This window comes from Borostomias antarcticus (genome assembly GCF_949987555.1).
Source record: "Borostomias antarcticus genome assembly, chromosome: 7".
Classification (NCBI taxonomy): domain Eukaryota; kingdom Metazoa; phylum Chordata; class Actinopteri; order Stomiiformes; family Stomiidae; genus Borostomias; species Borostomias antarcticus.
In genome coordinates this window covers 8,366,566-8,379,065 of record NC_140240.1, presented here as the reverse complement: position 1 = coordinate 8,379,065, position 12,500 = coordinate 8,366,566, and the positions used below count along the sequence as shown (strand labels likewise).

General features: G+C 48.5%; 2 protein-coding genes across 2 annotated transcripts in view; one reads left to right on the top strand and one right to left on the bottom strand.

Annotated features, from left to right (window-relative positions):
* Positions 1–3,304, bottom strand: part of camta1b (calmodulin binding transcription activator 1b) — a gene marked incomplete at both ends in the record, with an annotated part of 72,746 nt that extends 69,442 nt beyond the window's left edge. The window contains 2 exon segments of the mRNA XM_084441314.1: positions 815–910; positions 3,280–3,304. Coding sequence (XP_084297440.1) covers positions 815–910; positions 3,280–3,304 — 121 coding nt within the window.
* A 1,914-nt stretch (positions 3,305–5,218) lies between these two features.
* dnajc11b (DnaJ (Hsp40) homolog, subfamily C, member 11b) overlaps positions 5,219–12,500 on the top strand; it is a gene marked incomplete at its 5' end in the record, with an annotated part of 15,405 nt that continues 8,123 nt past the window's right edge. Inside the window, 7 exons of the mRNA XM_084441161.1 lie at positions 5,219–5,293; positions 6,074–6,203; positions 6,523–6,596; positions 6,885–6,986; positions 7,163–7,291; positions 7,674–7,796; positions 7,923–7,996. Coding sequence (XP_084297287.1) covers positions 5,219–5,293; positions 6,074–6,203; positions 6,523–6,596; positions 6,885–6,986; positions 7,163–7,291; positions 7,674–7,796; positions 7,923–7,996 — 707 coding nt within the window. The remainder of the gene's footprint in view (positions 5,294–6,073; positions 6,204–6,522; positions 6,597–6,884; positions 6,987–7,162; positions 7,292–7,673; positions 7,797–7,922; positions 7,997–12,500) is intronic.

Below are 12,500 nucleotides of genomic sequence, written 5' to 3'. Positions count from 1 at the left end.
CCGCGGGAGATACAGCCTAGTGTCTCTGCGTCCATGGCGCCCGGAGGGACCGCTGGATGGCCACATGACTGTAGCTGCTATGACAGCTACAGTCAGCTGGTGCTGGCGTCATGCGTGACTGATTAACCTCTGCTGACCACCCCGGCCGTGACGTACGTGCCTCGCCTGAATTTGCATTGTTGACTTCATTTTACCTGGCCTACAATGTTAAGTGAATGACGAGCTAGTAAAACTGCTGTCAACGGACCGTAACGTGGACTGTATTTTCATGAGGACTGTAGGGGGAGACGGAGCACTACTAAAACATTAAACACGGATGAAAATCAAAAGTCAAAAACAGTCTGAAAGTCGATTTTCGTGCCTTCTTTCACTGAAAGCAGGCGCAAAAAAACTAGTTTTATTTGGATTTGTATGGATAAGCCAGGCTTACTCTGGCTTATAGGAGCAGTCGCCACTGCCCTTGCGGCGTTCTCGAAATTTCACAGGTTTTCAAAACGCTAACGCCGTTGCCGTGTAACTGCGGGGTGCAAACGGGAAACAAACATTGCCGTGTAACCCAGGCCTGTGTGTTTGTGTGTTAGTGGGTGTTTATGTGCTTGTGTGTGTTTGTGTGATTGTGTGATAGTGTGTGTTTGTGTGTTAGTGTGTTTGTGCGATTGTGTGTTAGTGTGTGTAGTGTGATTGTGTGTTAGTAAGTGTGTATTTGTGTGATTGTGTAAGTGTGTGCTTGTGTGTTACTGGGTGTTTGTGTGATTGTGTGTTAGTGCGTGATTGTGTGCATGTGTGTTAGTGGGTGTTTGTGTGATTGACGTACTGTTGGCATCTGTGTCGTCACTCTTGGGAGGGGTGTGTCCTGTGTAACCCACAGCGATTCTGATCATCCGTTCTGGATTCCTTATCCTCTTCAGTCCTGCGGGGGGGGAGAGAGAGAAAGAGAGAGAGAGAGAGAGAGAGAGAGACAGAGAGAGAGAGAGAGAGAGAGAGAGAGAGACAGAGACAGACAGACAGACAGACAGACAGACAGACAGACAGACAGAGAGAGAGAAGCAGGGATAGTTCAGACAGACAGACAGAGAGAGGAGCAGGGGTAGTTCAGGCCACCAGGATGAACAATATGTCAGAACCATCAATCAAGATACCATCGAATCAGAACCGGTGTTTTCTGTGTTGATAATTGATTGGCTGGTGTTGGTGCCGCTTGCCTCCGAGACCTGGTACCGTGCTTCAATCCCATCACTTCCCTGTTTCCCTGACCACTGTTGCTATGATACAACCAAACCAGTGCAGCAGAGGTGGTCTCCCAGGCTGGTTGTGGTAGAGGTTGTCATGACCACTCGTACGGCACCGCCAGGCTGCTACTCGTTATAGAACCACACCCTGGGGACGGACGGACGGACGGGTGGGCTGAGTGGGAACAGCCGGCCTCTCTATCTCTGTCTCGGATTCATCTTTACATTACAGCTCACATATGCGGGAGGCGAGCGCAGCGAAGCTACGCTTCATCTGCATGTGTGTGAGAGCTAACCAGAGGAGCTCTCTGAGACTATGAACAGAAGCTGTTCCAAAGCCATGCAAACACACCCTGTCCTTCGTCATAGCCCGATTATGTGTGCATGTGTGTGTGTGTGTGTGTGTGAAGCAAAATTTATATGTTCAAAACAGACTGAGCCAGGGTTTTAGTGTGTGTCGGTGTGAGAACCAGGGGGAGGGGGGGGGGGGGGGGGGTGCAGCAGTCTCTGTTTGCGTGAGACGACATGCCCATGGGCTCTCTCCCTCTCTCTGTCTCCGATCTACAGCAGTAGTTTCTCCACGCCACGGGACTCTCAACCCACGGCCTCCACACTGCCTGTGGCTATACCGGCCTCTCTTGCAGTGTGTGTTGTGTGAGTGTGTTGTGTGTGTGTGTGTGTGTGTGTGTGTGTGTGTGTGTTTCTCTGCATGGATGTTGGTCTTCTTTTAAGAGACAGAGCTGTGTGCTGTGTGTGTGTGCGTGTGTGTGTTTGATTGTGTCAGTCTTACCTGCCATAAATAAAAGGCAAAATGGCAGCGGTGAATGACAACTATTCCAGACACATATTTACTGCTAAGCTTAACTGCCCCTCGGGGACAACTCAACATCGCTCTCTAGTGGCTGTGTGGTTAAAGGCTCAATCTGTAATATCTACAGCTAGACATGAGGATGATGGACTGACAGTCCTTGGGACTGACCTCATGTACAGATTTTTTACATTATTTTAAAGCTACACAGGTCATCTTTGTTTCCTCACATGCATAATTATCCTAAACAATCAAAGCAACCTTAGGTTTGGGGTCATAATAGAACACGACCATGGTATAAGCCGAAGCACTCACTTAATACAAAGATATTCAGTGTATGATTTTAGGAATTGCATGGAGTGCATGCCAAACACCGTCTCTCTCTCTCTCTCTCTTTTTCTCTCTCTATCTCTCTCTCTCACACACACACACACATGCACGCGCGCGCGCACGCAGGGACACGTGCACACGCACAAGCGCTTCTCTGGTTCTCCGAGCTACATAAATAGACGGCTTGGACGGTTGCACACTGACCCACACATCACAGAGACATGGCGACAGATATTCTCACCTCTACCGGGCAGATTCCGTAAAACCAGAACCATACAGATCAACTAAACCCCCCACAGCCTGATAAAAAAAAAACATAATATTGTGGTCCACCGCACAATTATAGTCTAGGGTTGCGTGCGTGTCGAGGAATCCTACTTCGGATATAACGGGCAATTTCGTGCGTAACAGCGTTTATTTTCCCCTGGCGTGTGTGTATGTGTGTTTGCGTGTGTGTGTGTGTGCGCGTGCGTGCGTGCGAAAGAGAGAGAGCTGAGAAAGCTATCTGAATTCCTCCAGCGTGAACCACTCACATCCCATCCCCTTCACATCCCTGTCCGTTCAGACAGCAACCCTCCACTAACGCTTACGAGCGTAACCATGCCACTCTAGGGGGAAGATGTTGACACGGAAAGGAAGGAAGAAAACATAGCGCATCACGTATAATACCGACAAGAACTGCTTCCGTTATTTTGAGCTTCTCGATAACCCGTTCCACTGCGAGCTAAAAGTCGCTGGTTGTATCTCAGCATCGGCGTCCGCGTTTTCAGTACGGACTAGGCGCAGGAGGAGAAAGAGGGAAAGCCCTTTCCTTTAATAACCTCCATCCCTTCGTCCCCTCGCCTGAACCCAGACTACCGTGCTTCTCCGCGGGGTCAACAGACACATATAATATCGTTATTTCTCTCTTACCTTCCGGCTTGTTTTCGGCAGCCATTTCCCCTCCGCGCGCCTCATCCCTCCTCCTCCTCCTCCTCGCGACCTGGGGGGGACCACGCGCGTGCACAGCGAGGACAGCTCAAGGAGGGGGGCGGGATGGAAGGGGGGACGAGCCCGCCGCGACGCGGAGAGTCTATTGGTCCGAGGTGTGATGACTGACAGCGGGAGGGAGGAGGGAGCGGGAGGGCCCGTGATGCCTCACGAACTCGCGAAATCCATATCGCTCGTTCTGTATGCGTTCATCCCTGCCTTGTAGCCCATCTTTCCCAGCCTCCGCCCCCTGAAACACACTCTCTCTCCCTCTCTCTCTCTCTCTCCGACAATAGCTGTACGTCACTGGACGATGTCTCTATTCTAGGACACCTTGATGCTTCCTGACACGACTATGTAGCTACTAGGCTGTATCTGCTCAACAAAAGCAAGGTCGTTGAACTAAATAGTGGAACGAAACAAGGATCTTTATTCAAGGTTCTTTATTTGTCGCATGTAGGCTACAATATAATGCTACTATGGTAGATTGAAATGCTTAAACCTCCGATTGAATAAAACGGCTGGTCAAACCACACATGGCTCTATAAGATAACATAAGACACATCATATAGCTCGTGTCGTTTCAGCTACTAGTCTGTGCGATATTGGCTAAAGTCGTGCCCGGCTACTCATTAAAAGCCTTAGTGGTGTGAAGGCGCGTGGGCACGCTGGCGCTGTCACTTGCCGACGGTGCTGAAGCTCGGTGCTGAAAGGACAGCTCCACGCGCCCACAGACGACACGCATGCTGCTCTCGCCTGGAAAAAAAGAAAAGAAAAGAAACGCTCAGTATCAGTGGAGTAGTGGGGGTATGGAGGTAAAGGGATAGGCTATAATCTTTTTTATTTCTTAATCCATCGACCCACAGTAGGCTATAGCCACTTCTTTAAACACCACTAATGTAAAAACTGTAACATTTCTGCTACAGTATACCCACGTTGGTCACCACTACACCTCTGGTGTCAGTCCTACATGATCTCAACTAAGAGTGTAAAAAGGTTTCTTACTTGATCAACGTATCAAATGAACAGGTCCTGTTAGAATCTCCTTTGGCCTAATAGCTGTTTGTGCGCGAGACAGTAAAAAGCAGCCTCGTGGTGACGGTATCGGATAGCATCAGGTCAGGAGCTGAGGAAGATAGGATGGCGCTGAGAGAGAGAACCAGGGCTGACGGATCAAGTAACAATGCAAGTGACAGTTACAGGGGTGAGTGACGGAGGGAGGATAGATGACTGAATGGTGGATGAATGAAAAACAGAGCGTTACGGAAAATAAATCTTGATATATAGCAATTGACTCTTGAGAGCGTTCGGGGTTAGGTTAAGTGATGTGAGGGAGACAGCTGAGCCGAGGTGAGGCAGGCCGAATTGGGCTGAAACTGGCCGAGGCGGCTGGTGGGGGACACTTTGTCACACGGTTACATATAGAGGGAAAAAAAAGAATAGAATAGAACGCCTATTTGCCATTTGTAACAGGTACAGGTACATAGGAATTCTTGTCATCGCTTGTCCTTACAATATCTAATCAGTGCTAATCACTTCCTCATTCCAGTCCTAGGCAGCTAACGTTAGACATGTAAAGGTTCCCGAACTGGCTATTTACTATCCGTAGTCTAGCAGTCTATCAGTAGCCTATCCTCATCCAAAACTAAAAATCAGGAAAAGATGAAGCAGATGGAGAGAAAAGAGACCACGAGGATAGTGGTGAAGTTGTAGGCCCAGAGAGAGACAGACAGATCACCAGGACCAGTGCAGATGATGATGGTAATGACAGGTCGGCAATAGTTTAGTCTGCCTAACCACACGGTGGCGCTGTTGTAATCACCCGCAAACCAATCAGCTTCCAGGCCGCTGGCAGAGTGGGAGGGGCAGACAAAGCGCAAACATGGCGGCATCCTTAGATGATGAATTAGAATTGGATAACGAAGATTATTATTCTCTCCTGAACGTCAGGAAAGAGGTAAGTGAGGGTTGTTTTATATTTGTTGTTTGCATGTCTATCTTAAATCCTGGCGAACCTTGTGCAGTTCGTGGCTAGCTGGTTTCGAAAGAACATCTCGGCAAAGCCAGCCGGTTCGTCCTGCATTAAATAACCTCAGTCGCTTGCCTTGATAAATAGCGATGCAATGGTTCTGTAGCCCGGAGACGGTGTCAACGGAGACGAATATGGAATGAAGCTAGCTAAATGAAATGCCTGTCAGTGTTATCCATCTAGTTACCTGTAGCAGCTAGCTACGCAGCAGCTAGCTAGCTAATGTTTTCCAGCTGTCTTCAACCTTGTATAGCTAGCAAGATAGATAGTTACCTGAGGCTAGATTCCAGATTTGTGTTAGCTACAGTAGCATAATGTTGTAAGTCTGTCAGAAAAAGCCGCTGTGAGCTGTCTGCAACTGACTTCAAAATGAAAATTGTTTAAAGAGCATGGCATCATTATTGCCCCTGGCTTCCCCGCCGTTAAAGAGCACGACATCAATCAGGGATGGAGACATCATGTAACTCACTAAACATCATTCAGAATGCTGTGAACTGTTCCAACCACTCCTCGGTCCTGTTAGACATCGGACCCTTGGATATACTGAGAATGTCAAGACGCCTAATTTAATACCGTGTAGACATCGGACCCTTGGATATACTGAGAATGTCAAGACGCCTAATTTAATACCGTGTAATACACGCTCATGGCTCATTATCACCTTGGCTACCCTGTCTCTCTGTCCCCTGCCGTCCTGACCGGGCGCAGGCCACCCAGGAGGAGCTGAAGGCCTCGTACCGCAGGCTGTGCATGCTCTACCACCCAGACAAGCACAGGGACCCGGAGCTCAAACAGCAGGCCGAACAGCTCTTCAACCAGGTGCACCAGGCATACGAGGGTGAGAAGAAGGGGAACACCCACCTTCACCCACTGCAGGGAGAGTGTGCACAATGCACACTGACACACACACACTTGTTGTTAACACCCCTCTCTCTCTCTCTCTCTCTCTCTCTCTCTCTCTCTTTCTCTCTCACTCTTTCTCTATCTCCCTCTCTGTGTCTCACTCTCTTCTCTCTCTCTCCCCCTCTCCTCTCTCTCTCTCTCTCTCTCTCTCTTTCTCTATCTCCTTCTCTGTCTCTCACTCTCTTCTCTCTCCCTCTCTTCTCTCTCTCTCTCTCTCTCTCACTCTCTCTCTCTCTCTCTCTCCCTCCCTCCAGTATTGAGCGATCCTCAGTCCAGAGCCATCTATGACATTTTTGGAAAGAAAGGTCTGGAGGTGGAGGGTTGGGAGGTATGTCCTTCTGAGTGTGTGTGTGTGTGTGTGTGTGTGTGTGTGTGTGTGTGTGTGCGCGTGTGTGCGCTAGTGTAACTGTGCATGCATGCATGGCAGAGATTAGTTAATAATTGTCAATAAAAGTCAAGTCAACATTTACACAATGGAATGTATCTACATTATGCCGTGTGTGTGTGTGTGTGTGCGTGTGTGTGTGCGTGTGTGTGTGCGTGTGTGCGTGCGTGCGTGCGTGCGTGCGTCTGTGCGTGCGTGCGTGCGTGCGTGCGCGCGCGCGTGTGTGTGTAGGTGGTGGAGAGGAAGAGGACTCCAGCAGAGATTCGTGAGGAGTATGAAAGACTGCAAAGAGAAAGAGAGGAGAGGAGGCTACAGCAAAGGACCAACCCTAAGGTACACACACACACACACACACACACACACACAAACACACACCAACTCTCTCTCTCTTTCACTCACTCTTGCAAATGTACGCATATCAATGCAAATTCACTTCAGTAGTGTATATGGTGACTGTGTAGACTACTGTTCTTCAAAGGCTAAGTAGCTGTCTGTTTCTCTGTGTTCAGGGCACCATCAGTGTGGGTGTGGATGCTACAGACCTGTTTGATCACTATGACGAGGACTTTGAAGAGATGCCAGGAGGAGGATTCCCTCATATTGAGATCAACAAGATGCATATTTCTCAGTCCATAGAGGTACACGCACGCTCACACTGTGTTACTGTACATTGTGTTTTATTTGTACTAGTTCAAAATGAACTTGCCACAATTTGAGGATACAGGGAATGAAACATGTTCTAATCGGAGCAGTATTTCTATTGGCTGGCTTGTCTTGGGTGCAGTAGATATGTGCGCCGGAGCAGCGCTGTGTTAAAGGAGGGGCGGAGCTCCGAGCAGTATTATGCTCCAGTATTATGTTAAAGTCATAATCATAAAATTAGCCAAAACGTACATTTTCTCAGCTTTACGCGACACATGTACACCCTTGGGTCCTGAGCAATACACAACTTCATACAGTGGTGGGCGCTTGTGGAGATATTCGGCTTACATGTGTGTGGACCGTGTGCTTTCTCTCCAGGCTCCTCTGACGTCCTCAGACACGGCAGTGCTGTCTGGCTCTCTTTCCACACACAACGGGAACGGAGGAGGCAACATCAACATGACCGTACGCCGGGTCACTTCAGCCAAGGGCTGGGGAGAGGTAGCCTGCACACACCAGCAGAGATGGCACACGGTTGCATTTTCAAAACAAACCTGTTCATGTGTGTGTCTGTGTGTGTCTGTGTGTGTCTGTGTGTGTCTGTGTGTGTGTGTGTGTGTGTGTTAGTTGGAATTAGGTGCAGGGGACATCCTAGGACCTCTGTTTGGGCTGAAGGTGTTCCGTAATGTGACCCCACGATGGTAAGATCTAACAGTTTCTAACTGCAGGTGGCTTTGTTAGGAAACATTCTCTGCGCTACGATCGGATTGTTGCTGACGAATGACGACGACAATATTCTCGGCACCAACAACGATCGTAGCGCAGAGAATGTGAGCCGGAGAATAGCCAGTCTGCGCGCTGGCCTGTGCGCATGCGTGCTGGAGCAAGTGGGGAAAGGCGTGTAAAGATCATATTACAGAGGCTAAAGACCCCGTATTTAAAAACCACTACAATGCCTCGCGTTGAGGAATCTCAACTGTCGATTCATCCAATCTGATTGATAAAAACAACCGTTTAGCGGCCGAAAATAGATTTTGAGAAACTGCATTCTCGGTGCCCCGATCACCGTGATTACATGGATATACTGGCTCGCGCTGGATTTTAAATTTCTTCTACAGGCCTCCGAACTACACCAAAGTGATCTCGGTGGGTCAAACTTCTTATAATATGTCGTAAATAAGGTCCAGGTTGTCAAAAACGAGCATTGCCCTTTAAGGGGTGCGTGTCCACCGACGAGCTGTATTTTAGAGCCGGCGCTGTTTTCTCGTTGTTTACACAATGGGAAGTTCCTCTGGAGACGAGAGCAGTAGCTGCGATTAACCACCGTAAGCGAAGCAAAGTCTGCCAACTGAGGGCCACCGCCCGGGCTGGTGTTCGGCTGCCACAGACGGGGAGAGCAGCCGGCGGGGCTTGCAGCTGAACACCGAAGGGCTCACCCCCAGTTAAATCGGCGTCATCGAACACCTGGCCTGCACCACCAAGGCCCTCGTCATCCTCCTCCAGGAGACCCACTGTGTAACAGCATAAGCTAGTTCTTCCAAATTTCGCTCTAGCTGGGTCTACCCTAAGCAGGAAGCATGGCCTCGTTATGTTCGTCCATCAAAGGTTGAACTGGACTCTCGTCGACCAATCCCCGACTGGCTCGGAGATTGAGTGGTTGTGCGTGGACGTTGGCAGCTTTAAAATTGTCAACGTCTACAAGCCTCGGCCCTCGCGAATCACACCAGCGTATCTTCCAGTCTTCCCCCACCCCTGCCTCTATGTTGGCGACTTCAATTGTCAGGATGAGGATTGGAGGTACAGCAGCAATACCCCCGACGGAGAGAACCTGGCTGCTTGGGCAGCTAACAACAGCCTGGCCCTGTTGTACGACTCCAAGGGCGCAGCCGGCTTTGTCTCAGGTTGCTGGAAAGCTGGGACGAATCCTGACTTGGCATTCGCGAGCGTCGGCGTTGATAACCGGCTCCCTGATATACGCGTGCTAGGAAAGTTCCTGCGGTGATTTTATCCCGGCCGCCGGTCCTTCCCCTCCCGGGATGGACTTACAACTGGCGTGGGTGAGGCTTAATCGCACCGGACCGGCGTCGGACGCTTCCGCTCATCGATGCACAGATGGGGCTTGGTATCCTGTGCGGCGAGTGTGGCGCCGAGGAACAAACCGCAGACGACATCATCCAGGACTGTCCGATATATCGGACACACCAATGGAATGCATGGCCTGACGGTTGTGGATGACGAAATGGTGACATGGCTCCTGGAGGTGTGCCTGGATATATAGCCCGGGTGACCCCTCACCCAGGCTCGGGGTGGTAAAAGGATAGCCCCTCGGCCCCGAGCCTGGGGGGAGAGGAAGCAACAACCGACCCATACGAAGAAGAAGAAGAAGCTAATTCTCCTTAGCTAGTTAGTAGTAGCTAATTCTCATCCTGTATTCTTCCCCACATCCCACTCTCTCTCCCTCCCTCTTTCTCTCTCCATCTCTTGTTATGGTTTCATCAGCCACTTTGACTACTTCTGGACCGAGAAACGGCTGTACAAGCACGATAAACTCCATCCCAATGTTAACGGGGTGTCAGTCCTGGCCAATAATTTCGCATGCCATATAGCCACGCTCACAGATTGACGCCATCGGTGCCCCGCTCCGAACGAAAATAAGCCCTTAGACAGGTTATTCTGCAGACTCCCCCCAAAGTCCACTTATTGTTGTCCCAGCTACAGTCATACTTGTTCCTGAGATGGCATCAATAAGGATTTCTTCCGATAGCTCCTCGTCCTCCCACATCCCTGTTATCATGAACCACAGGAGTCCACATGTGTCTGAAGTCTGGTATCGCCGGGGCGTGTCCGCCTGTCACCTGCGCCCGCTGCCACCGGCCACGACTGTCACTAAGGATTCCTCTCCTTTTAGGGCAGCTCTATTTAATGCACGCTCAATTACGAATAAGTCCTTTCTCATTAATGACTTTTTTATCAGAGAGAATATGGACTTTCTTTTTATTACCGAAATGTGGCAACAAGACTCCGAGCAAATGCATTTAATCAAACTATGTCCTGCAAACTGCAGTTTTATTAGTTCTCCAACACTGACGGGCCGCGGTGGAGGGCTTGCAGTTGTCTTTAGGGATCGTTTTGGTAGTCGACTGGTCAACACCGACACATTCCCCTCTTTTGAACTTCAAATGACCCAAGTTGGCCGGTTGAACCCAGTCTACTTTATTTTAATTTACCGCCCCCCTGGCCCGCCTAGTTCTTTCTTATCCGATTTAACAGAGTTTTTATCAACAATCATCAAACTAGATAAAGTTCTAATAATCGGTGACTTCAACCTTCACATCGATGATCTCACCTCAAAGGCAGCCTCTGATTTCATAGAGATTACTGAATCCTTTAACTTTGTGCAACATGTCTCGGGCTCTACTCATACTGCTGGTCACACTCTAGACTTGGTGTCTTCGCTTGGCCTAAATATTGAAAATGTTTGCCTTGAGGATTTTATTGTTAGTGACCATAAGTGTGTCCTGTTTGGTGTCTCTTTTCAATTGGATCTGCTGCCCTCACAGCTGACAGCTTCTCTGCTCTGTTTAACCCTGACCTTCTGTCCAACTGTAAGGACGTAGAGACTGCTGTCCAGGCATTTAATGAACAGTGCTCCTCTGTACTAGACATAGTGGCTCCTTTCAGAACAAGAAAATATTCATCTGTAAAAGCTCCCTTGGTATAATGAGTCTATTCGCAGTCTCAAACGTAAATGTAGGAAGACTGAACGTGCATGTAAATCCACCAGGCTTGAGGTCAACCGGCTGCTTCTGAAAGAGCTTTTATACAGTTTTAACAAAACAGTGAAGGACGCTAGAACCGCCTACTTTGCCAATTTAATCTCATCTAATAAGGGTAATCCAATCATTTTATTTGAAACGATTAATACTATTGTCGCTCCTGCCCCATGTAAGATACCGGTGCTCACTGACGTGGACTGTAGTTCATTTCTTAAGTACTTTGTGGACAAAGTCTTCAACATCAGAGCAAGCATCTCCCCCTCATCTGTGCCTGACCCCTCTATGGCTAGGCATCCCTGTTCTTCAATTATGGTCTCCTTCTCTACTGTCTCACTGGGAGAGATCTCCGAAATAGTAGCTAAGACCAAGACATCCACCAGCCCCCTTGATGCCCTTGCATCATCATTGCTTTTAAATGTTTTTGATACAATTGGCCCGTCTATTGTGTCCATGATAAATTTATCAGTGTCATCTGGATATGTTCCCCAATCTATTAAGCATGCTGTAATTCAGCCTTTGCTTAAAAAGCCTAACCTTGACACCTCTCTTCCTATGAGCTACCGTCCCATATCTAAGCTGCCTTTTTTATCCAAGCTCCTTGAAAGGGTTGTTGCCAAGCAGCTTACAGAAATATTAGTGGCACACAACCTGTATGATGAATTTCAGTCAGGATTTAGAAAAAAGCACTCCACGGAAACAGCCCTCCTTAAAGTCACTAACGACATTGGGATGGCTGCAGATGACGGGAAATGTTCATTACTGGTGCTACTGGACCTTTCTTCAGCCTTTGATACTGTTGACCACAGTATTCTTTTGAGTAAGTTAAATGATTTGGGTTTTACTGGATCTGCACTGGGCTGGCTCAGATCATATCTTGCCGATCGCAGTTTCTCTGTCTCTGTGGGCCAGTTTGTCAGACTCTGCCCCTTTGTCATGTGGTGTCCCCCAGGGCTCTGTCCTTGGAACTTTGTTGTTTTCCTTATACATGCTACTTCTTGGTCAGATTATCAGCCGTTTCAAGGGCATCTCCTATCATCTTTATGCTGATGATATCCAACTATATTGTTCTTTTAAACCAGATGAGTCTAGTGTATTGTCTGTTTTAAATGATTGCCTGGGCTCCATTAAGGATTGGATGACTGACAACTTTCTTAAATTGAATGAAGAGAAGACTAAAACCCTGATACTTGCGCCTGATAACCTAGTCCCCACCATCAAGCACAGCATTGGGTCACTAAGCACGTGTGCTAAAGTGAAACTATGCAACCTAGGGGTAATTTTTGACCAAGCCTTGTCTTTTAATCATCATGTCAGTCAGCTTACTTGTTCCTGTCTCTTCCAACTGAGGAACATAGCCAAATTAGGATCAGTTGTATCCAAGCCAGAACTGGAGATGATCATCCATGCCTTAATTTCTTCCCGTCCGGAC